We start from the raw sequence: 25668 nt of genomic DNA on the forward strand, positions 1-25668 counted from the left end.
TAAAATGTTAAAAAACTGTTTTTTCTTCATCCTAGCAGCTTAAAAGTTAAACGACAAAGTCACTCAAAAGACATGAAATGTAATATCGATTTTAAAAAAACACACAGTTTTGATATTCTTCTGAAAAATCACATTGCATTGTCCCACACGTTCTGTTAAGTATCACTGTGTTCCAGTTAGATAAAGAGCTGCCCTTGCTGGCCACAGTAACCATCACAGTTTGAGCAGTGTGTGATGTCTAATCATAATAACAGCTAGTGTTTCACAAGTGTGCAACTCTTTTAAGATACACCACAAACACCACTACAGTCACTGTTATCATTTGAGTAAATATATCAAAGCCATTATATACAAAATAAAACCCTTCCACAGTTTCCCGAGTGTTTCTTCTCAGTGTGAGGCATTCAGATTACAGTCCGCTTACACTCTGAAACTGTACAAACAGCACTGCCTGGTAGCTAAACATCCACAGCAAAGAAAACACGCTCTGTGACTCGCTGGTCCGACTGAAAAATGTGTAACTATATCACACGTTCGCTACGCTATGCGACCCCACTCACAGAGCAAATGTACAGCAGCTGAAGCCACAATGCTGCAAGTTACACAACCTTATTCCATGGCAACCAACTTGATGATTTGACAACTACTGGCGCCTCAGTCGGCCTTGTCTTCGCCATTTTCAGCATACCCTCGGCTCATCATTGCTACCACAATGCTGTACATGTTGAGCCAGGCTTGACGCAGCGGTGCCGTGTAGGCCGGGCCCAGACTGCACTGCAGCATGTAGAGAAGGGACTCACCCACCGCCTGCAAAACACACAGGAAAAAAAAAAAGAGAAGAAGAAAGTGTTCACGGCTCATTCGCTCGTGAAATTGCTTTGGCAGAGTTGTGCGATAAGATGTTGGTCCTACGGCAAATGACTGCGTTCTGACTCCCACTGCCTGATGCTTCTTCCCGAGGTTGAGCAGAAAGTCCTCCAAGGAGTGAAGGTCATCCAGGTGGCTGACGGCCGCGTCGATCACAAGCATCACCTGAGGCCACGGCCACAAGAGAAACAGAGAGCCATCGCAACTGTCCACAAACGAAACTTTAACGTGTCTGTGTACTTGTGGTGGTTAATGCGGTGAACAGAGCTCACCTTGGTGACATGTTCCAGAAACTCGGGGCTGGCGAGGCGGTCCTGTGTGGAATCGCAGTTTGTACCGTAGTGGAAAAGATTGAGGAGCGCAGGGTCCAGCTCAAACAGTCTAACACAGACAAATACAACGCTGTTCTATAGGTGTGCACACATGGTGTAGCCTCAAATATTCACAGAGGGATAAAAATCAGTCTACAAAGCAAACATCTACACATATCCCCTGTCTGATTTAGCAGCAGCTGTCTCAGAGTAAATTGCAGGATTATTGCAGTCTGTCGCCAAGCAACAAGTCAAGCCTCCGGTCCGTGGTTCATGTGGAAAGTGTGCAGGAAAGGATATACACCTGTGCTACATTTATTTACACTGCTGCTATTAGGTAACAACAATACACAATCCTATCACTTATGCTTTGAGTGCTTTTATATTTGATCTTTTCTTCCAGCGCAAAGAATTAAACAACAGCCTCCTTTTATGTCGTGCTGATCATGATAGAAAATTACCTGGAGAACATGACGACACCATGAGGAACTTTGTTCTTGCCCAGGCTCTCCCAGCTGTCTCGTATCAGCTCCTTGTCTTTCGTCGACAGCTCCTCCATGCTACCTCAGGCTGCAATAACAAGACAAGTTCTTCAACTCCTCTAAACGATCAGTTGGAGGACGGCCATAGCATCCGAGGGAACGCACAGACAAAACTTCTGCCAATCCACCTGCAAAACAAAGTTGAGCATCAGGTGAGCAATTTGCTAACATAGTGTAAGGGTGGGGACATTGGTGCAGGAGAGACGCTCAGCTCAGCACAGCTCGAGACAAACAGTCATACTGTACCTTTTTGAGGTCAGTCTTCTCTCTGAACTCCTTCTGGTGCTTCTGTGCTGTGGGGTCTGTCTTTTTCTGTGTGTGTGTGTGTCTGTGAGTGTTTATGTGTGCAGGCAGAAGCCTTGCCTGACACTCTGGTGCACTTGTTCCTCTCTTTCCCCAGCTCACGGTGCAGTCAGGAAGACAAGTTGTGCCACAATCTTATCTGTCACACAGGCTTCTATCTCTCTCTCTCCCCTTCCTGTTTGCCTCTTGATATGCTCTCTCTCCAGCTCAGGGGATATTATTCATGCCGCTGAAGGAGAAAAAGAGGGATATCTCTCTGCTGCTCCAGATAAGCTGCAGCGAGACACAGCTCCTCCTGCAGGTGAACCGAGGACTGAGACATGCAGAGATGCTGCTTGCACGCATAACATGCACTGCATTTAACCCAAAAAAAATTAGCCACTGGATTTTTAAGTTGTAATCAAGTGAAAATAAGCAAGAAAACAGCAACAGCAAAAATGCTGTGCAGTGCAATTGCTGGGTAAAGCAGGTAAAATCCATTTAAGGCCCACATTATCTATTTTCGGATGTGTCCCCAACTGCCTACATTTTGCAGCACATGCATTTGAAAAATGAAATGTGTGGGAATTTTAATACTGCACAGCGGCTAGAGTAATAAGAGACCTGCACACACCACTTCGGTGAAATTATATTGTTCATCTGCTGAGCAGAGCCACTCCTTAAACAGCGCGATCATAACATTCAGCGGCCAAGCGTGCAGCCTCTCATTAATTTAAATGGGATGTGTTTCTTTCTTTCTCAGCCTCCACACATATCTGAGGCTGCAGTTTGTTTAAATAGATGTCACAGCCGCCTGCTCCATCGCGTTTCACCGATGCAGGTTCCCGCTCAGACATTATCTAACAGGTTGAAAGCAATTTGTTTTGCTTTGAGCTTTGCATCGGGGAATCAGAGGTGCGCAGCTTTCTCCTAAATGGACTACAGTGGCAGAGTGAGGAGGGATACATGGTTCCCATGACAACCTGACAGGATGTAGCCCTTGAAGCTTGATCCTGTGATATTTGAGCTTTCAAAGAAGCGACTGTCTGATTATTATTTATTACATATTATGTGACAACATTTTGGATTTTTCTCCTTCTCTGTATTTGTGAGGGATGGCTGAGCGGCAGAGGCACAAACAACAGGCTTGCCGACAGCTCCACAGGCTGGTCTCTTATTATTCCCCATTTTTTCTTCACAGCAGTGGATTTTTGCGCCATATTTATAGTGCAGACTGATCAGTCAAACTGAAGATAAAAACATTTAATAGAAAACAAAATGAAAAATAGCCCCACCTTAAAGATGATGATCCAAAACTAAATCAAACCGCTGAGAAACAATTTTGCGCTGGGCTCTTGCGCCTATATAGGTAGTCGCTCCTCCCACTTAAGGAAATAACAATTAAACACTAATTAACTGTTACATTAATTTATACAAGTGCTCAATCTAGCATTTAAAGAAATGTTAATAAGTTAGTAGTGGGAAAATAAATAAAGATGCATTTAGAAAATGTACCTGTTCATTAATTGCGTTAAATCAATGCATCCATCAAACATCACACAAGACTCCCCTTCTTTCACACTGGCCCAGGAACTTGACCATATAAGGAGTCCAAAAGGGCCTGGACTTGTTTGGCAGTTCGTGGGTCTGAGTTAGATAGAGGTTAGAAAGCAAATTAATCAGACGGAAATCTTGAAAACTTATCAAGATTCCATGGCTAATGTGGAGGCAACGCTGCTAAGAAAAAAGCACCATGTAGTATTTTAGAGGTCACGAGCCTCGTCGCCATCTTTACTGCAATTATGCAAATATATTTAAATCTGAAGACAGCCAGCTGAATATTACTACAGCTCACTGTAGTAATATTCAGCTGGCTGCATGCAGTTCGTGCAGCATAAATATGCACGCTAGATGCATAGACTATGTTAACTCCTATCTAAGTGTTATGTTTTAAACCATGCTTAGTGATACCACTTAATGAATTTTAATATTTTCTAATGTGAATTTACTACACTGACTCCAAAGCACGGCACAACAGCCAACAAACCCATAAGGGCGTGCACTGATCTCCATTGATTATGCTTGTAAAAATATTCAAACGCTCCCATGTGGTTGGTAAGTAAAAATGTCTCGATGTCTCGAATTCCTGGCAGTCAGCTGTCAAAGCACAAGATACAGCGAGGCCAGTGTGTAAGAGTATTTGATGTGGATGTGCAGGCAGACCACTGAGATGGTTTGTGTGAATGCAGACGCATGGTAAGGACTGTTTATTTAGGTGGCACTGTGGCTGTAGAAATAACTGGGAACTTTAACTCGACAATCTAAGAAAAGCCAATGTCAGATGCCCTGTGTTCTTACGGGCCATTAGAAACATGTAAAAACATGAATTAAAAAATAATAATAATAAAGTAAAATGCAACTGTAAGCATTAGAATATAAGCATTTACATTAAAGCAAATTTAAGTATTGTCTCTTTAACACGGAGACTGATTAATGCTACAGACAAACTGGGCTCAACTGGTTTTCTCAGTTTATTTTTGAACCATTTATTCTGGCAACAACATGCTCATCATCTTCAAAACTACAGCTTACATATTCCTTGGGGAAAGTGTTGTAAAACCAACAGCAATCACTTATGTACATTTTTATAAAGTTTTATCTCTTTCCATTTGTGATTGCAAATTCCAGCTGTTTTGCGATTTCGTGATTTATAGCCGCTCATCTTAAGCTATCAAACATTTGGTGCGGACAGTCAGCAGCGACATGAATCATTTTTGAGGACGGTGTTGTTTTCTCGTGGCGAGGCCACAAAACTCTGTGCCGCCTGAACCTTTTTGATCATGGCATTTCTTCCCCTTTGGACTTCACGCTCTTCTCTCCCACATCTTTAATTTTCTCCCCGTCTCCTCCATTTTCTTCCCTAAATCAGACATGTTGGGTTAGAAAATGACTATATTGTAATTACATCGAACTTTTACTTGGCTACGGAAATGGTCTTTTTTTTTCTCTAAAGACTGTAGAGCAAGCTCAGAAAATTATGTAATGCAACATGACCAAACCACATGAAGTCCTTGGCTCTCCCAGCAGCAGTGCTATTCATATTTTTACCGGACACAGTGGTATTACTCACAGGATGAACAAAACTTGCTACAATTTCTCACGCTGCATACCTGCTTCGAATGTCGTCTTCAGTGCTGCGGTCATCCTCGGATATGAGCCCGTCTCCATTTTCTTCAATGAACTGCTCCTTCAGCCCGGCTTTCTTCAGTTTGCTTCTGTATGTCTGCTCTGCGTGAGCTTTCGCATTTCTCTGCCAGTGAAAACTCAGACTTAGATTCCTGAACGTATGTCGCCTAACGCATGTAGTAATGTTCAGGCATTCCTTACCTGTTTCACCTGTTCAAACAGATAAGGGCGTTCACTAACTCGGGCCTTCATTTCCCGTAATTCTCTCATGTAATCCCTCATTCTTTGTTGATCAGCCTCCCTTCACGTAAGAGGAGATGATAGTTTTAACTATTGTAGCAGGCATGTGTGGTTCTTGTGACATGAAATGTAAAACTGCAGAATAAATAGCCGTACTTATACAGAACTCACCGATAGTTCTGTAGTTTCTCGTCATACACTTCTTTCAAGCTGCTGCGTGGGTCCAGTAACTTTGCATGGAGGGTTACTTTCTCCTTCATTGCTTGGGATCTCATTTGGTAATTCCTCAACCAGTTCAAACTCTCTTGATTCTGACTATCCCTCATCTCCATTGATGTTCTGTTCAGGCAAAAATTGTCTGCATTTCAGATCATTTCATGGTTTAGGTGTTGAAACTATATAGAGCCAAGTTAATTTTTTCCCCAGTGGTCCATGCTGACTTACTGAGTCACCGTAGCTACGTGGTAATCATAAACCACTCTGAAACTCTAAGAGCAACCCGGTGTTCACCTCCCCAGAAGGTGAACATCAGTACACATCAGGTCAACTGTGACTGTCCTGTTCAGCACCCTCGGGTCCTCTGGTGCACTTCCAGCTACTTTTCCGCCAAAGTTTTTCAATTTATCCCTGAGAGAATAACGATCACTGTCCCACTATGAGGAACAATAATTGAAGCATCAACACAAGGACTCACAAATGTCACAAACTCCTGGAGGAAGACTGCAGAAATCGGAATGGATGTGAGGGAATGCACAAAGAAGTGGAAAAACTAGAGGGACATATACGTTTGTCCTCCCCAAACAAACTGACCACAGCTAAGAGTGGAGACCCATAAAGGTCCCAGCATAAGTGCCAGCAACGATGTCGGGCACTTACATAGAGATGTCTAAATCAGGTCTTAGCTGTCAGTGATCCAGGGTTTATGCTTTGGAGCGTTCTGTTTTGGTTGTAATAGTTGAGTTATTCTCTTTGAGTGATCTATGTTTGGTTTTCTTGTACTTTAGTGCTCTCTTTTGATCATTTTGTTTCTGTTAGGTTGTAGCTCTTAGGTTCTTAGTTATTCTTTCAACATGTTTGGGGTGTGTTTTTGTTTTCCTTCAGTTCTTTGGGATTATATTCTGTCTCCCTCAGTGTCTAGTCTCATCCTGTGTTTTCTTAGTCTTGTCTCTGTTTTCATTCCCCCCAGTCACACTGTGATGCTCGCGTATCTTCTTCTACACATTTGTCACGCTTCCTCTTTTATTTTGATAATCTTTGTTCCGTGTTCAGTGTATTGAGTTTTCCTTTTCTTTGTCTCGTCATGTCAGATTAGGTCCAGCTGTGTCTCCCGCTTGTTGCAAATCCTCCCGTTATCCTGCCTGTGTTTTTAAGTCCTCAGTCACCTTCTGTTAGCTGTCGCGTTCTCCACACTTGCTGTGTGTTCTTGCATAAGCTCCAGGTTCTAGTTGTTTGTTGTCATGTTTAGTTCATCTTTTGTTTCTTTCTTTCAGCGTTCATGTGCTTAGTTTTCATTTGTATTTTCCAGCAATAAAGATTTATGAAGTTAAGCTTTTGGTTTCTGAGTCCTGCGTTTGGGTCCTAACCTAGCCTGCCACACAGCTTACCATGACATTAGCGAAAGTAAGTAAAGGGCTTTTCACTGAACAGCTCCAAAAATCCTCCATTAATCTGGTAGACAACAGATTATATCAAAATAGGCTATTTTTTCATACACACGGCCTGAGACTTAAATAGTGTTTCTATCAGCTTCGTATATTAATGTGGTGTATACTGATTACACGGTTATTATGTAACTCAAACCACTTTCTATTTGGTTATTTCAAAGTGTCTGACATTATATTGTTAAAAGCTTAATAGCACCGGAGTGAACACCAGCATTACTAACTGAAGGACAGATTAGCCTCATTAATCTCATTTATCCTTACTGAAAAAACAAATTTATTGCACATGAATACGTCAATAATGAAGTCTTTTTTTTTCCTTTTAGGATACACTGAGACAAGATCTGCTGTCATCCATAAATATTCCAACTCACCTGATGGCCAATGAGCGCTTCCTCACAGCGTCTGTGATGTATGTGGGCAGTGTGTCAGTGGATATTAACGTTAAAGCCCCGAGTGACTTGCTTCTACTGAGATTACTCATTTTTGATGCCTGTGGATGAAGAGACAAAAAAAACTGAAATCAAAACCAAACTGTTGGCCATCATGTGGCATTTTTTCAAGAATTTGAATAACATGAAGAAAATAGTAGCATAAAGATGTGTGTGAGAGCAAATGTAATAGCTTTTCTCCATCAAACATAGCATGACTAGCTTCATTAGTTCAAATGTTTTTTGAAAATGTATCACTGTTGACACAACGGACACTTTATCAGCACTGGGTTGGAACTCGTTTTTCATCCTCAGAACGGACTCAATTAATCATGGCAGAGATTCAACAAGGTGCTGGAAACATTTCTAAAAAATGTTGATCCATATTGACACGAGACATGATAGCATCACACAGCTGCTTCAGATTTATCCGCTGCACATCTATGATGCAAACCTCCCGTTGCACTGCAAAACAAAGGTGTTCTATTGGACTGAGCTCTGGTGATTGGAGGTGAACTCATTGTCATGTAAAGAAACCACTCTGGTCATAACAGGATGGACAGGGTCAGCAACAATACTCAGGCAGGCTGTGAAGTTTAAACGATGATGCTCATTTGTTACTAAGGTTGCCCAGAGTTTGACCAGAAAATATTCCCCACACTGTTACACCACCAGCAGGCTAAACTGTTGACACAAGGCAAGATGGATTCATGCTTTCATGTTCTCTAGGCTATATTCTTGGCCTCAGTATCATCGCCTTCAAGGTTTAATGTGTTGTGCATTCAGAGATGCTCTTCAACCCTTCCTATCAGCTCAAAGTAGTCTGGCCATCCTCCTCTGACCTCTGGCATCAACAAGTCATTTTCACACAGAGAACTGTGGCTCACTGGATATCTTCTTTTGTTCAGGCCACTCTCTGTAAAACCTCTAGATAGTTGTGTAGGAATATCCTAGTAGATCAGCAGTTTCTGAAATATTCAAACCAGCCTGTGTGGCAAAAACAACCATGCCACGTTCAAAGTCACTTAAATCACCTTTCTTCTCTATTCAGATGCTTGATTTGAACTTCAGGCTATCTTGCCCATGTCTATATATGTTTAAATGCACTGAATTACTGCCATGTGATGGCAAATGTGGCTTTAATATTTATACTGACAAGCAGTCTAATATGTGTGCCTAACAAAGTGGGCAATGAGTGTATATTTCCATATATTAGAGTCCAAGCCTAACTAAAACAATGACTGACATTTTAATGCAAGATTAAATGAACTCATTTGCCATCAACAAGTGTAAACTGGTAGTTTAGTTTTTATGTGTAACTACAATTACTGTGAGAACAACCGCTTCCAGAACCTCTTACTAAACAGTTACAGAAAAATAAAAATAAAAAGATTAATGGCAATAACAGCTTCAGGAATAATTTCATATCACTTACAAAAATCCTAAAGGATCTTCCGGAAATATCACACAGTAAAAGGTAATTTAGTACAATTACATGTGATTATTCTAGACATATGGTAACAGTTAAGCTAAATGTACAGTAGATATTTGCAACGTCAGTAAAATATTTAAAAATCTGCCTTAACCTTTCTGACAAGCGTCATAAAACAGAACTGTGGTAATTGGATAATTACAAAAGCCACAAGACACATGAAAGGAAGACGTGACGAAACTTTCCCTGATCACAAAGTTTGGATTAGAGAAAATTACTGTTATTCTTACCTAATTACTGGTATAATTATTTTTAGCCTTTAATGCTCTCATGTGAATCATCCACCCAGACAAATTTCAGTGAACATACACTACCAGTCAAAAGTTTGGACACAACTTCTCATGCAATGTTTTTCTTCATTTTTACTACTCTCTACATTGCAGAGTCTCACTGAAGACATCAAATATGTGAAGCAAGATATATGGAACTATGTAGCAAATGAAAAACTGATAAATAACTCTAAACATGTCTTTGCATGCCACCCTTTGCTTTGTTGACAGTGCTGCCTTCTCCCAATGAGCATCATGATGGAGTCACCTGAAATGGTTTTCACTTCACAGATGTGCCTTCTCAGGGTTCATTTGTGGACTTTCTTGCCTTCTAATGAGGTTGGGACCATCAGTTGTGTTGTGCAGAAGTCAGGTTGGTACACAGCTGACAGCCCTATTTGACAACTGTTAGACTTCATATTATGGCAAGAACCAATCAGCTAAGTAAAAAGAAACGACAGTCCATCATTACTTTAAGAACTAAAGGTCAGTCAGTCCAGAAAATTGCAAAAGATTCTGAATGTGTCCCCAAACGCAGTCGTAAAAACCATCAAGCACCATCAAACTGGCTCACATGAGGACGGCCTCAGGAAAGGAAGACCAGGAGTCACCGCTGCTGCTGAGGATAAATTCATCCGAGTCGCCACCCTCAGGAATCGCAGGTTAACAGCGCCTCAGATTAGAGCCCAGATAAATGCCACACAGAGTTCCAGTAGCAGACTCATCTCTACATCAACTGTTAAGAGGAGACTGCACAAATCAGGTCTTTATGGTCAAATTGTCATGTTTCGGCTGTGTGGCAGGCAGGATGAGGACCCAATCGCAAAACTCACACGGGGATGAACTCAAAAACACAGCTTTATTGCTGGCCACGAGAAACAATACAAAACTAAACTGGGGAAAAACTAACATAAAGCTCACCAAGGAACACAGGGGAATCACACACAGCATGAGGGAGAACACGACGCCGAACAGAGGGAGACTCAGACAGAAATACACAGAGGGTAAACGAGGAAAGTGGGCACACACGGGGAACACAGGTGACACTGATAATCATAACGAGACAGGGCGGGGTGAACTGAACATGACATGTAGAGGCACAGAGGTTCCGACAGGAGGAGAGAGAGCACGGGGAAAACACAGACATAACGGGCTGGGGAAACATGAAACAACCACAAAGGGAGACGAGGGCTCATCAATACATAGAGGGCACACAGGGGGGAGAGAGCCATGAAGGGAAAACACTTAGGGAACAACACAACAGGGCAACTCAGAAGACATGGCCTAAATAAGGAACGAAATACAAAAATACAAAGAACTAAGAATACTGGGCCCACATGGCCCAGGACCATGACACAAATAGCAGCTAAGAAACCACTACTAAGGAAAAGCAACAGAAAGATATTTGGTTGGGGGAAGAAACAAAAGGAATGGACATTAGAGCAGTGGAAATCTGTGTTTTGGTCTGATGAGTCCAAATTTGAGATCTTTGGTGCATGCATGGTTCCCACCATGAAGCATGGAGGAGGAGGTGTGTTGGTGTGAGGGTGGTTTGCTGGTGACAGAGTTGGGGATTTATTCAAAATTGAAGGCAGTGAACTAACACGGCTACCACAGCATCCTGCAGTGACATGCCATCCAGTTTAGTTGGACCATCATTTATTTTTCAACAGGACAATGACCCCGAATACACCTCCAGGCTGTGTAAGGGCTATTTGACCAAGAAGGATAGATTGATAGATTAGTCACCTGACCTAAACCCAGTAGAGATGGTTTCGAATGAGAGGGATGGCAAAGTGAAGGCAAAAGGGCCAACAAGTGCTCAGCATCTCTGGGAAGTCCTTTAAGCCTGTTGGAAAACCATTTCAGGTGACGACCTCATGATGCTCATCAAGAGAATTTCAAGAGTGTGCAAAGCAGTAATCAAATCAATTACTTTGAAGAATCTAAAATATAAAACAGCTGAGTTACTTCACACTTTTTGTTTATTACATAATTGCGTATGTTTTCATTCATAGTTTTGATGCCTTCAGTGAGAATCTACAATGTAAACAGCCATTAAAATAAAGAAAACCATTAAATGAGAAGGTGTGTCCAAACTTTTGACTGGTAGTGTATATATACATCTTCTCGTGAAGTATGTCTCATTAAAAAAAGATCCGGCTCTGTAGAAGCACGACTTGAATTAAAGGTTACAAATCATGAGTCGGAAAAACTTTGAAACACGAGAAGAATAATTCCTCTTTGAAGATGGATTGCTGAAGGTATTTTAAAATAGCAATACGATTCCACAACTGAGGAGACTTGTTTGCAAAGCCACGAAAAAAATAACACACAAGGCCTCAAACCATACAATAAATCTCATTTCATGAAACAAGCTGTTTTCAAAGTCACAGAAACAAAAATGTGACCTGGTCAGATTCCCTTGTTACATTTTGTGAAATAAACACTGTGCTGTGGGACCACGGGAATATGTTGGATTGCAGAGCTGCCAAAAACTGCAGAGTCAAAGAAGAACAGATTAAAATGAAACAGAATAACATCCTGAACAGTAGAGGCTTTAAAGAAGGTAAGTGGCTCAGAGCAAATCTCCTTAAGAAAAAGAGAAGGGTACTGATTTGATAGAAAAAAAAAAAGTGGGTGGATAAGTCTCAAACTATCCATGAAGCAGAGCAGGGGTGAGACACTTCAAAAAAACTTCTGAAATGTGCATCTGGTTCAATACAGAGATTGTCCATTAAAACTGAGTTTAATATGATTTCTTTCCTGGCTAATAAAAATATTTCTAAAAATCTGAGTTAAAACATGAACTCTACTACATAAATGTTCAGAGAACATAAACTAAAACGAGCACGTAATATCACAACTGAAGTCCAAAAGCAGCTAAAGAAATAAATACCAATAAGAAGCAATGAACATGTTTTACCTGCAAGTGTACCGGACTCGTCCTGCTTTGCCTTGGTGGGCGAGATGAAGTTCTCAGGACAAATGGCTGACACTTTGTCACATCTTTACTCTGCATTTTCTTCAGCGTCTCTGTCTGCAAGGCCTTGTGCAACATGCTGAAATCAGGGATCTCGTGAATGATTTTTGGATGGAAACTAGGCTTCTCATCCAAAAATCTCAGCTTTTCTTTCCTGGTGCGCTCTGCTGTGCGAAGTTTCGGGCCATTCCGAGTAGGATTCTCCTCCCTCGCAGTCGCCTGAGAGTGGACTTTCCTGCAGACTTCCTCCTGGTCTAAATAAAGTTAGACAGGGTATACACTGTAGCCAATTCACTGCCTGGAGTGTACTGTATGCATGCACAAATATGATACAATAACAGTTGAAATCTTCCATTTAAAAACTCTTAATGAAAGTTTGAAGAAACACAGATCAAAATCAGCCAATCACCCAGTTTGCTTCCAGTGAGGACAAAGAAAATCTTCACTTTCGAACAGCTTCGCACATAAGCACTGCTACTTTTGTGGTGTTCTATCAAATGCTGCTAACAAACTACTCAAAACTTATCTGAATCAACTAGGTTTTTTGTTTAAGGTTTTACATGAATGTCAAAAGAAAAAGAAAACATTAGACACCACTGTGTTAAAGGGTTTTTACACTAAATTTGGGAATTTTAATTCAATTTGATTCCTTAAAAAATTCACAATGTCTAATGTTTATTAAAGTGTAGCATGGCTTCTTTCAGATTTGTGGGCTTCATTACTATTTCTTCATGATTTTGGTCTTAATTCATTATTTGATCTCAGAATTTTGCCAGTTCAAGCTTTTATAGTAATTACTCTGGCTGTTTAAAACTTACTTATATGCAGCCTAAGACAAGAAGTCACAGGAATGCTTTACCTGGTTCCAAAGACCACAGCCCAGTTACATGAATACTAAGTACCCTTTCTAATTCATCTGTTCATAAAACCAAACCAAGTCAGAAAAGGAAAACCAACCTTTTGTCTCAGGGTCTGGGGAGTCTTTTATTTCTTTCGGAGATGGTTTTCTAACTCGAACACCGTTTTTCATATCTTGCTCGACTTGGTTTAACCTCGCAAGCAGTTTCTCCCTTTTCTCCTTTTCTCTCTGCAGGAAGCTGAAAGGCTTTTGAATGGAAAGCAAGAACTGCTTCCTCTGTTCATGGGCCTCCTTCCTCTCCTTTTCTCTGTGCTCCATCATGTCCTGGTAGATGGGCTGAATGATGTGGCTGGGGACAGGAAGAGCAGAGAACTTCTTCTGACACTCAGCCTCGGCTTCCTCCTCTTTGATCAGCTGTGAAGTTTTAGCTAAAGGAAACCGCTCAGTCCTGACAGAACAAAGCTTCCCATCTGTTAAAGATGACCAGGCTGGAGAGGATGAGGTGTCGGGCCTCTCTGATTGTAGGGGTTTGTGGGAAGTGTTTAGGATTTCTGAAGAAGATCTTGTCATCCTGTAAAACAGTACAGCTCTTTGAAATAGGTCAATTTTAAGTGGACGAAAGCAAAAAAATAAAATAATAATATGAGGTAACATACTCTGTTGGGTTTTCACTTGAATCAGCTGACAGGTGAGCGTTCTGCTGAATCCTCTTTTCCAGCTCCTCCGTCTGTATCCTTTCTGTCTCCTGCAGCTGCTGTTTCAGGGCTTCTCTAAGAGCCTTAAGATGCAGCTGGAGCATTAACTCTGATTGCAGTCCATCCTCCAGCAAAGTATCCAGCTTTAACTTATCGTTCATACCTGTGATATTGAAAAGAAAAAAAAGAGAAAAAAGAGATTTTTTAAAATCTTGTGAATATCTATGTTGACTAGGAGCTGATATGCTTAATTTAATATTTTATTTGTCTATTGATAAAAACTATGACAATCATTTTGATAATTGACTCATAGTAGATGTCAACTGTCAGGAAATTCAATTCAACTTTATTTGTATAGCCACGCTTTAAAACAATATTTGTTTCAAGGTGTTTTATACTGTAAGGTGAAGACCTTTCAATATTAGAGAGAAAACCCCAACAATAAGATCAGCCCCTGTGAGCAAGCACTTGGTCACTGGTGGGAGGAGAAACTCTCTTTTAACAGGGAAAGATATCCAGCAGAACCAAACACAGGAAGGGGCCAACATTTGCAAAGACTGGTTAATGGATGAGGGGGAAGAGAAGGGAATAGAACCTAGAGAGACCACAAACAAGACCAAAAAAACACTACAGGACTTAGTACCTAGTGTGTCTGTCTCCTGAACCCAAACTGGAAGATGGTTAGTTGGAAAAAAGTGAAATACTTTACTGAAATAATGTGATACACTATAAGGACAAAAGTACTGAGACAGCTACACATTACACATAGACAAATTACTACATAAATAGTAAACAATATGTATGTGAATAATGTGTATGAGAGCAATGTGTATTTCTTCATTGCAATTAAAAACTATTTCTCTTGCTGCTAAAAAACTCTGCTGAACACGTTTCTCTAAGGTCTTTCTTTTTAGTAATCCCACAAAATTCATGAAATAAACAATAAGGGAATTAGGATTTGTTCGTACTATAAACTGAGAAGGGGAAAATACAATCAAATAACTCTAATCAACGCAAATAAAAATTCCTGCATCCACGGACTACATTGCACATGCGCTCTGCTCTCAGCGTATGAGCTGTGTAAATTGGTCACTATGGCAACCACGCTCTCAGCGGAACATCGACATGGTTGTATGTGTTTAGGATTAATAGCGCTTGTTTAAATAAGATTTATACTTTTTTTTCTATACAAACAAACTTCCTTTTCATCTTCTGCTACTTAAGTTCCCGTTAAATACCAATATAATCACAGAAAAATCAACCTGAGAGTACTAATGAGCTGCCAACCTGGGAGCAGACGAGTTTTAACAAGTATTTCACGGCGTCGAAGATTCCTCCAAGCGCTCAGTAGTTGCAGTACAGTTTGTTTGTTTAGCTAATGACTCCCGAAGTTGGTACAGTTCTTTGTATCCCACCAGAAGAGAGGTTTTAGAGTTTTTAGCCAGTTGTCAGTGCTGGTAGCTTTAGCGCTGTTTGTGGTCAGAGGCAGAAACGCCACCCGCGGAAATTGCCTTCTGTGATTGGTCGTAAAAGCGGAAGTACTTCCTCTTGCAGCGTTTGTCAACACAACATGGTTGTTGTGTCACAGAAGAGTCGCAGTTGGTCTTAGAAGGACACATTCAAGGGGAAACGTCTGTCTCTTTAATTGTTGTATGACACTCTTCAAAGCCCGACCCAGGACTGTTTCCTTTGTTTATCCAGAGGCTTCTCTCTCATGCGAAGACAGACTGAAACATGCAGAAGCTCACGAGGGCGTCGCTGGCCTTAAACGGACTCAGCCGGTGTTTTGTAACAGAAAAGCATTTATCTGCTATAAAAATCACCAGGCGAGGATTAGTATGTGCAGATCACGGGAATGATGTTTATGATATAATTATATCCGGGGGAGGGATGGTTGGATCTGCAATGGCATGTTCCTTGGGTGAGTGCTCGACTAGTGTTGCAAGACTTTGCTGTTAACTTGTCCAAATCCAGATTAAAGTTGGTGTGCAAAGTAGCAGTGCACTCTTTCTCTCACAGAGAGGGAATGTCACTTTCTACTATACTGGAAAAGATATCTCTAAAATGTGCTGGAGTATTAAAACATGCAGTCAGAGCTCTAAATCAAATGATTGCATCCGTTTCACAGGACAACGAATCCAATTGCAGGTTCATTACACATGTTTAATCTTACACATGTGCTCTCATATTTAAACTATATTATATATTGTATGCATTTACTTTCCATCCACAGGTTTGGATCCAAACTTGGAGGGTAAGAAGATTCTGCTGCTTGAAGCCGGCAACAAGAAACTAATGGACAAAGTCCCGGACACCTATAGCACCAGAGTTAGCTCCATCAGTCCAGGCTCCGCCACACTTCTCAGTGGTACAGTATACAACCAAATCTGAACAGAATCTGCTTGAAAAATGCAGCAAAATATAATCCTGAGTAATTTCCTTTCTGTGACAAGTTTGTTGTCCTTGACTACTAAATGGCTCCCACAAGGTAAGCCAGGGATCAGACACTGGCTGGTCACCCATTTTTAGCAGGGATCGTATTTAACCACAGTTGTTCCTTTTGTAATGGATCACCTGAGGTTTTTCCTAGCAGTTTTTTTTTCCCTGTAGTACAGCTAAGAATGTGAGGTTTGGTCCAGCCCAAACTGCAGTTTAAATATGTCTCCTGAGCTTAAAGAAGTCAAAAGCCAAGGAAAAGGAGAGTCAGGGATTTGACACTGTAATTGCAGTTGGGCTTGATGGGCTTGTTTTTTAAACATAGTCTTTGTCCTAAATTACCACTTCAGGTCTTGAATCCATTAAAAATAGCTGAAGGTGGTCATCAGAACTTTTTCTTCTTCTTTCGACTGGTCCCTTTAGGGGTCGTGGCAGCATCCCACCCTATTCCTAACATCCGTTTTTGTCACAGCAACCCTCTGCATGTCCTACTACACTACATCCATGAATCATTTTTGTGATCTTTCTTTTTTTTCTTCTGCCTGGGAGTTCCTCTATTAATGGTTTTCACCTATCCAAAACATCCTTGCCTGTCTAACTTTGTCTCCAGACCGCTCAACCTTAGCTGTCTCTCTGATATAATCAATTCTGATCCTGTCCATCCAGATCACTACCAATAGAAATCTTAACATCTTCAGCGCTATCACCTCTAGTTCAGCTACCTATTTTTTCGCCACCATTTCCAAATCATACATCATAGCAGGTTTCACTACCACCTTGTAAACCTTCTGGAGAAACAATCCCCCAACAATCAAGCGACCCACTATGAGCAAGAACTTGGCAATGGCGGGAACAATAAACACCCTTTTAACAGGAAGAAACCTCTGGCAGAACCAGGCTCGAGGTGGGACAGCCATCTGCTGCGATCGACTGGTGGTTGGGGGATAATATGTGTTAGGATGTCACAAATCACACATCCAGGGAAGAGGCCCTGCAAATCAATGCAAAGTTGTTCTGAGTGATCACCTTTTTATTATAACTAAGCGTTTTTAGTCCCAGTGGAGTTGTTTCTTCCAGAATGACAATGCCGCCACCCATAGGGCAGGAAGGGTCACTGAATTGCTTAGTGAAGATGGCATTGACATAAATAATATAATGTGGGCTTTGCGGCCACAAGATCTCAGCTTAATTACACACCTATGGAAGATTTTAGACTAGCGTGTTAGGCAGCATGCTCAGCCACTGTCATCAAAACACTGAATGAGGGTATATGTTTTGAAAGTATGGTGTTTCACCCCTGCAGTAAATTTCCAGTGACTTTCTTTTTTAGAATCAGTCAAAAGCTGCATTTAAGATGTTCTAGATTTAATGTGGTCCAACAGCTTATTAAGGTAGTTTGTTAGTTTTTCTTTCAATATGTGACATGTCTGTAAGTTAAACCGTATTTATCCAGGTTGAGGTCTACACATGCCAACCTCCTACCTGTCTGCCTGGTAGACTATGCAGTCCAGTGTATGAGCATGTGTGATAAACATTATTTTTGCAGGTGCCAGAGACAAACCCTAAAGTTTGTCTTAGCATCTCAAATTAAGCCCTTCACATATCTTATTTGTGTTTTCAGTCACAGTGATCCATTAATAAACTTTTCCTCTCCAATCACAGACTTTTATTTTGACTGTAGTGTCAATAAAAATGTTGAATGCGGCGGTGCGATTTGAAAGGGTAAATGTGAGACGTCAAGTTTGGCTTTGACATCATTGGCCGCAACTGACACCTGCACAAAAAATTAAAAGGTTACTAAAAACAAACAGTGACTGATGAGAGCTCAATGAATGATCTGTGCCATCCTTTAAGCACTTTATAATGTTATGTTTGATGCCTCTACTTTAATTAATACTCCTGAACAAAGGAAAAATGCACCCGCAATCCAACATCTGCACCTGATTGTTGATCCTGGAGCTGCCAAAAGTGTCAGTCCTTAACCCTAGTCACAACATTCTGCACATTATGCAAACATGTGCATTCATTTTTGTTATATTTACTTCCAAAGTATGACTATGATTATTTATCCACACACATACTTTTTTTTCCCATTACTGTTAATTGCTCTGAAACGTGCAGAGAAAAACACTGAGGCGCAGAAAAATCCAAACTTCCCTGAATCAGTCTGTGTGAGTCATCTGTGGATCTCTGAATGACTTCACAAACCACATTTGTCCAATCTGACCTCTTTCTTTTGTCAGGTATCGGAGCATGGGAGCACATCACAAAGATGAGGTTCAAGCCCTATAAAAAGATGCAGGTAGGTCAATCTTAAAGTTAACATTGTTAACTGTGAGTATACCTTGAGCCTTCTTTAACACGGCGCATCTCCCCGAGTCGTCCTGTTGCACCGTTCGGCTTTTCCTTCTCACGTCCTCCAGACTTTGTAATTTACTGGCATACTGGATGTATTTCTGTCATCCATCAATCTCGACACTGTGCAATTTGTGGAGAGAAAAATCTGTGACGCTCAGCCTCCGCTCAGTCATTCTTAATAACCAGCAACACAATACTCAATGTAATTGTTCCCATTAAAATGCCAAGCGGTGGTTTCGCGTGACATGCATTTCCTTCATTCCTTTGTGCAGTTTATGCCCCTTCGGTATCACCGTGCAATCTATAGCACCCCAAAACATCAAAGAACACAAGGCATATTTAAAAGTACAGGATGGCTCTCTGACCATGCTAGTTCTATTTATTAAAACTATGTTTCCTATGAGGAATACATTATTTTGACATTTTCAAATTGGTATACCCCCCCAAAAAAATCCTCTAATTATGAAGATTCATGTGAACAACGGGAAGAAGATGAAAGATTAGGAGAGTGGTTGTTTGCTGCAAAGTCGAGCCCGCTTTACAGCTGTGGGTGCAGCCTCGGTCCCTCTTGTAAGATGTGGTCGGTGTGTACCAAACACTCGACCGCAGGGTTTCTCTCTGGGCCTAAGATGTCATCATGCAGTGCCTCACAGTGATTATGGTAGTGTACCTCACCCATTATACCTTCACTCTGCTACCACTGTTTTGGCTTGTTTGCCCACTGAATTTCAGTCATATACATCCCAGTCATAGCACTGGAAAGTATGTTCTGCAGGTCAACTGTAGAAAGCAGGCTTTCCCTGCATTAAAGTAGGCGACGAGGGTTTAGATTTGAAACACAAGCAAACCGTTTGTTTCTTTTTCTTCCTTTCTGTCTCTTTTTGCTAACGAGGCGTTACCCCCCTCCCCGCGCGCATTTTCCCTATAAATTTTTATTCACGCATCTTCTTTAAGTCTTGCAAAAGAAGTAGGAACTCACTCTGCCCCGGAGCTGCATCATTTCACCCTGCATTAAACAAAACCAAAACAATTTTTGGGCTGGTCTCAGTAAATCTTTCTTCCCAACCACTTATCACAAGCTGCAAACTCACTGCCATTAGTGGTTTTCTCATGGGTATATCTTCCTACTTTATGGCAAGTTGGAAAAAAGTAGCGCAGCAGCATATTACTGCAGAATGACGGGTTCTGTCATCCAGGAAAGGATCAACCTTGTACAAACACTTTTCAACCCCCCCCCCCCCCCCCCCAAAATCCCGTTTAGCTAAAGCGGTGTTTTCAGGGTTAGAATTACAGTAGCCTAAAACTATATCTCACTCTGCCACTTTTGGTCGCAGATAAATATTGACTCTCACTCTGTAATGTTCTCAAACATGACATTTGTTATTTGTGTTTCCCAGAAAGTGTTTGAGAGAGAGAAAAAAAAATCCACATCACAAAAATATTATTTGGTCCTGCGCCTCACAGAGCTCCATTAAAGCTGAAGTCAGCTGTCCACACAGAGCGCTGCCCGTGACACTTGCCGCTCTGCATTTGATGCATGTAGGCTGTGCCGTCCTTCGGCGGCAGTTAACAACTTTGATGTGTTCAGCCTAAGCGAAGCGCCATTTCTCTGCTTACTATATATAGGAAACGGAGATGCGTTTAAGGATAGACTTGTAGACCGCAGGCGTAATGAGTCTCTCATTTAGGTTTGGGATGCCTGCTCAGATGCCCTGATCACATTCGATAAGGAGAACGTGGAGGATGAGATGGCGTACATCGTGGAGAACGACCTGGTCGTGGCCGCGCTCACTAGACAGCTGGACAGTCTGTCTGGTAAGATTATGATTAAAACATGAAGCATCCCCCACCCAGAACACACACAAACACACAGTAGTTTGATTTCTATTCCATCTCCCTGCTGCCAGACTCGGGCAGCTAAAGCCACCACTTTTATTCCATCCCGTCCCCAGGTTTTGTTTATTTGTACTCTCTCTCTCTGTCCCTGTGACTGTTTTTAAAGACAAGCTCTTGGAGCCATCCTTGTTTTTCATGCAATTTCAATCTAAACCTCACTGCCAGTGCTCCAGCACCCTGCGAGGACACGTGAAATGGTCCAGTGACCTATTTAAAGCCGCCATGTGCTCCCGGGCTGTGCCACCTCTCAAGACGCTAAATCGCTGACGGGGTATAGCGCCGCATTGCCTTTGACAGCGTCCCAACTTTTGTGAGGTTCACAAATAAAACTGAGCTCTGCTATGTGCTCCACAGTTAAAGTGGCATATTTATAAACACTTTTCGGCGTTGTGCGCCAAACAAAAGGGGCGTGCGGTTACATCACGTTTGTGCCTCATGTGCCACCAGCTGTCTCATTTTTAGCATTTGGGATTGTTATGCTCAAGATGCACATGTACTTGAAAAATCTACTCCTCACCAGCTGTTTTCAATGTAAGCCCTGCTCACCAGTCACTGAAAAAAAAAACCCAATTTTTGACTTTAGTGTTGCAGAAACTGGTCTGTGGATGGGTACCACTCCAAGTCAGCGTGAGCCAGAATACGATCTGGATCCTTACATGTTTTGCGATGTCCAGCTGTGGATATTTTAGGATGAGGAGCAGTTTTAGTGCAAAATCTAACAAGCTGGCAGCGTGTCTGAAGTGTGGATTGGTGTGCTTGTAGATAAACACTATTAGTCAGTGCAATGCGGCGTGCCAAGACCATTAAGAGGACTGTCAAATGTGAACTTTGGCAGCTTCTATATGCCACCGAGGAAAACCAGTGGTGTTTTATGAGGTGGTTTATAGATCTTCCACTGCTTTTGCTGCAGGCAAAAACCATCCTTTCTTTCCTTAAAGGAAAAAGTGTCTGATGATGATATATTCACAGGACCAAGATTGATCTCTTTCTTGTGAGAAAGTCACACCAGCTGCTCATTTCTTTTGAGAAACACAGTTTTTCTTTTCTTTGAACAGTAGTCACCATTTTTGTGTGTGTTTATCTGGTGCTTTATTAGAAAATGTACAAGTGAAGTACAGGTCCAAGGTGGTGAAATACACATGGCCCATGCCTTCCCAGGAAACAGACTACATCCCATGGGTGTGCGTCACGCTGGCTAACGGAGAGACTCTTCAGACTAAGCTGCTGGTCAGTTTAATTTTATCACGCAATCTGTGGTTGTTGTTGTGTCATTTTTAATCCATTAATTTCCTCCCACTCATCTGTTTTGCAGATTGGTGCAGATGGACCGAACTCAATGGTGAGGCGGGAATTAGGAATACCCACAGTCAAGTGGAATTATGACCAGTCTGCTGTGGTTGCTGCACTGCACCTATCAGAGGTGAGCGTTACTATTTACACAATGTAAATCCTCGTAATTTGAAGGCTCTTTTGTTTTGTTCTTATTTTATGTCTCATATGTACATTCAAGGGACGTTTTATTAGGTCCTCAATAGCTTCAATATTCGATGTGTTACCTTTTCAGAGATGGTCTTCTGCATAATTTGGTTGAAATGAACATTTTTTTCTTCTTCTGCTCTCTTAGCCACGTCTCTCTTGAAAAAGAGTTTGTAATCTCAACGAGACTTTTACCCGGATAAATAAAGGATAATTAAATAATAAAAATTTGAGGCACAGTTGCATTCCTATTAGTTTAAAGCTGTCTGACCATTCTCCTCAACCAGGCATTTTGACACAGAGAACTGGCACTCAGTGGATATTTTCTCTTTTTCAGCCTGATCTCTGTAAAGATGCTTGTGTTGGAAATTCCCAGCAGATCAGCAGTTTCTGAAATACTCAGACCAGCCAGTCTGGCACCAACAAACATACCACATTCAGAGCAAAGTCACTTAAAACACCTTTTATCCTATTCTGATGCTCGCTTTGAACTTCACCAGGTCGTCTCAATCATGTCCACGTGCCTAAAGACACTGAGCTGCTGCCCTGTGATTGGCTGATTAGATATTTGTGCTAATGAGTAGTCTAACAGGTGTACCTAACAATGTGGCTGGTGGGTGTATATGTACATATATACTGTTAGAGTAACAGATGCTCATATTAAACCTTGCAGCTGCTCTAAACACTCAGGCAGAGAGTGAACTGAGGGGTTGTGTGAAGGCCAAGTACTCTGAAGTGTGAATCATGCAAAGCTACTCTACTATAGTCCAAAAATAAAAAATATTGAGCTGGAAATGAGCATAAGTCTCCTAAATATTTAAGCAAACCTTATTGTAAATTCCTTGGTAGATTTGCTCAATGATTTTGTTATAATAGTAATTTTAATGTCACATCTGTCAGCAGTCGGAGAACAATACACCCGACCTTTATGATATTGTTTTTATGCACAGTTTATGATATTCAAATATAGCTGTACAAAACAATGCAGCTGTTTAATACGTTTTAATTTATGTGTCGGACAGCCCACGGAGAACAATGTCGCATGGCAGAGGTTCCTCCCAACAGGACCCATTGCAATGTTACCGGTAATATCTGGATTTTTTTTTGCTGCTGCAGTATTTTCATTCTGTCACAGGAGCATTTAATGAAACTTCAGCTGTTGCGTTTTGTTCCTATGCAGCTGTCCGACACACACAGCTCTCTCGTGTGGTCAACCAGCCATTCACTCGCAGAGGAGCTCCTCGAGCTGGATGAGGAGCGCTTTGTTGACGCCATCAACTCTGCCTTTGTAAGTCTCGGTTCATACATAAACTGCCAATGTCGTATTTACACTCAGGTTGCCTGTCTGTCAGTAAGATTTTGCAAAGTGTCTGTATTTGTATGCAGTGTGCCATATGTGGCACGAGGTTCTCCATACACTTCCACGATGAGCAGTTTTAAGTGGCTCACGCAAACAATACGGTCATTGTTTAGCCCAAAGTATACACAATACTAATATTTCATTGCAGGAATGATGCACCTTTCTATTTTTTCTGTTTGGAGAAACTCCTTTTTCCCAAGCTGGCTATTTTTACTGGGCCTGCTTATGGACGGGGTCACCACGGTTGAGTCACGTTTGGTTTTAGGCCTGGTTTGCTAATTAAACCTGTGGTCTCCCAGTGTCGACCATTACTGCATGGAATGTTTTTCAAACAGAGCTAATTCAACTCCATAGCCTGACCGTCATCTTCTTTTAATTAGCCCAGCTCCCGAAGCCTTGCCAAACCAGTTAGTTAGGGAGGGGGGGAAAAAAGAAAGCCCTTTCGCTGGCCTGGAGTTCAGCTTTGCTCCTGTGTCAGCTAATTTCTTTGTCCACTAAGGGGACGGTGTCTGTTTTCTCTCTTTTCTGGCTGCTTTTCATTCTCTTGTCTTCTTTCCTGTCTGTCTGCTCGCTGGCAGTGGAGTAATGAGAACCAGTCGGACCTAATTGAGACGGCTGGCTCGCTGTTTCGAGGCGCTCTGTCAGCCATCATGCCGTCCGCAGGTTCACCTCGACAGCTTCCCCCGAGTGTGGCGGGGATCGGCCCAAAGTCACGGGTCATGTTCCCGCTCGGAATGGGCCATGCATCTGAGTACATCAGACACAGAGTTGCACTCATTGGGTAAGATAATAAAAACTAAAAGTAACAGCTCAAGCATGTTAATGCCTTTTATAAAGGAGAATGTGTATTACAAGGTCCTGGAAAAAAATTGCTCTTTAAAGCTTTTAACTGTTTGCTTAGTCAGCTAATAAAGGGATGGTGATTTGAACTTGTACTGTCTAGAACTACTCAACTCGTCTTTTGTTTCTATTTCAGGGATGCGGCCCATCGTGTCCATCCTCTGGCTGGTCAGGGAGTTAACCTGGGATTTGGTGATGTGGCCTGCCTCACGCAGATCCTAAGTCAGGCGGCCTTTAACGGGAAAGACCTGGGTCAGTGAGAACTCTAAACAGACATAGCACGGCGGTTTTCACTAAGCTCTTTTCCATTGCCCCAGCTCAAACGCACGCCGTCGATGTGAACTATAAAAAGCATCAGCTTTTCCGGCAACATTCATTTGATGTTTTATTTTTTTCCCATTCTTTCCTGGAGCTCTATGTAGTCGCTTTTCATAGAAAAAACACAAAAATGCTGGTATGTGATGTTCTAAAGTTAACGTAGCGCCAGTGCTTTGAGCTAATGTAGAAAACACATGACGGACTTATTCGGCTTAGAATTTATTCTCAGTTTTTTAACCTCCCGGTTCACGTGTGTTTGTGCAGGAGCAATTCAGCACCTGCTAGAATATGAAACCGAACGTCAGCGGCATAATCTGCCTATGATGGCTGCCATCGACCTCATGAAGCGGCTGTACTCCACCAACGCCGCGCCTGTGGTTCTCCTACGCACCTTCGGTCTGCAGGCCACCAACATGCTCCCAACGCTGAAAGTAAGCCTCTCCGTCTGTTCTAGTTTTAGATGTTAGCGAACCTGGAAATCGCTCAGATAACATCAACCACCTGTCAAGCACAAACCCCGCCTCCACCTTGACCCCACCTTCCGCCCACTTTTCTGATTACACGGAGCTTTACTTTAGCAGCATCTATAATTTTACTGGTTCTCAACCTACTACTATGGCATCTAAGTTTAGCCTCAAATTTAGTGTTACCAAAAGTGTGTGGGTGGGGTGCACGGCTGGTCCTGAGGCAGCGGACAGTGGCTTGTGTTTTCACACCCCTTTTATTACCGACCACTCATGTGAAATGGCTTTATTCCATACTAAGCGATTCAAACCAACACAACTGTAACGGGTTGTAAAGGCATCTCGCTGCGGAGGCACAAAGTTAAAGTCACTTTCTTTTTTTCCACATTAAATGCTGTGAGTTCACTGCTTTACAGTTCTTGTGTAGAGAGTTTGCAGTGCCGCTCGCTTATAACAGGCTTTTTCTGAGCATGAAACAGAGGGTTGGAGAGTTTTTAAGTTCATGTCTGTTTTCACTTCACAGGAGCAAATCATGGCATTTGCGAGCAAATGATGCGTCTCTCATGCAGCGGCCGTTTTTGGATCTCCAGCGACTTTCAGCTCTAAATGTTGTAATGTAAAAATACAATAAAATAATAAAAATTTTATTTTTCTCTTTGCCTGTCTAACATTAAATTATTTAAATCTTTTTTCTTTTAATAT

General features: G+C 41.7%; 3 protein-coding genes across 5 annotated transcripts; 1 reads left to right on the plus strand and 2 right to left on the minus strand.

The window, feature by feature from the left end:
• Nucleotides 1–511: 511 nt before the first annotated feature.
• On the minus strand, nucleotides 512–2134 carry ngb (neuroglobin). 2 transcript variants are annotated; one of them, XM_026152018.2, is made up of 5 exons: nucleotides 1967–2134; nucleotides 1640–1848; nucleotides 1140–1248; nucleotides 913–1032; nucleotides 512–807 (listed from the first exon to the last, which is right to left on the minus strand). In XM_026152018.2, exons 2-5 carry the CDS (start codon nucleotides 1735–1737, stop codon nucleotides 655–657), a joined length of 480 nt encoding a protein of 159 aa, XP_026007803.1. In that variant the 5' UTR covers nucleotides 1738–1848; nucleotides 1967–2134; the 3' UTR covers nucleotides 512–654. The 2 variants fall into 2 exon arrangements, with proteins under 2 accessions (XP_026007803.1, XP_026007804.1); XM_026152019.2 differs by having other exon boundaries at nucleotides 1640–1748; nucleotides 1967–2107.
• A 2381-nt stretch (nucleotides 2135–4515) lies between these two features.
• On the minus strand, nucleotides 4516–15245 carry fam161b (FAM161 centrosomal protein B). The gene is made up of 9 exons (XM_026152015.2): nucleotides 15106–15245; nucleotides 13780–13981; nucleotides 13222–13694; nucleotides 12208–12518; nucleotides 7464–7582; nucleotides 5600–5767; nucleotides 5390–5489; nucleotides 5173–5312; nucleotides 4516–4922 (listed from the first exon to the last, which is right to left on the minus strand). The coding sequence occupies exons 2-9, from the start codon at nucleotides 13977–13979 to the stop codon at nucleotides 4841–4843; spliced, it is 1593 nt and encodes a 530-aa protein (XP_026007800.2). The 5' UTR covers nucleotides 13980–13981; nucleotides 15106–15245; the 3' UTR covers nucleotides 4516–4840.
• On the plus strand, nucleotides 14898–25624 carry coq6 (coenzyme Q6 monooxygenase). Of its 2 annotated transcripts, none has more exons than XM_026152017.2 (12): nucleotides 14898–14949; nucleotides 16052–16186; nucleotides 18498–18556; nucleotides 20301–20427; nucleotides 21605–21735; nucleotides 21821–21928; nucleotides 23007–23069; nucleotides 23165–23272; nucleotides 23923–24125; nucleotides 24321–24436; nucleotides 24767–24933; nucleotides 25490–25624. In XM_026152017.2, exons 1-12 carry the CDS (start codon nucleotides 14913–14915, stop codon nucleotides 25517–25519), a joined length of 1284 nt encoding a protein of 427 aa, XP_026007802.1. In that variant the 5' UTR covers nucleotides 14898–14912; the 3' UTR covers nucleotides 25520–25624. The 2 variants fall into 2 exon arrangements, with proteins under 2 accessions (XP_026007802.1, XP_026007801.1); XM_026152016.2 differs by lacking the exon at nucleotides 14898–14949 and adding an exon at nucleotides 15330–15739.
• Nucleotides 25625–25668: the final 44 nt, after the last annotated feature.

Source organism: Astatotilapia calliptera, chromosome 19 (assembly GCF_964374335.1).
Source record: "Astatotilapia calliptera chromosome 19, fAstCal68.1, whole genome shotgun sequence".
NCBI lineage: Eukaryota > Metazoa > Chordata > Actinopteri > Cichliformes > Cichlidae > Astatotilapia > Astatotilapia calliptera.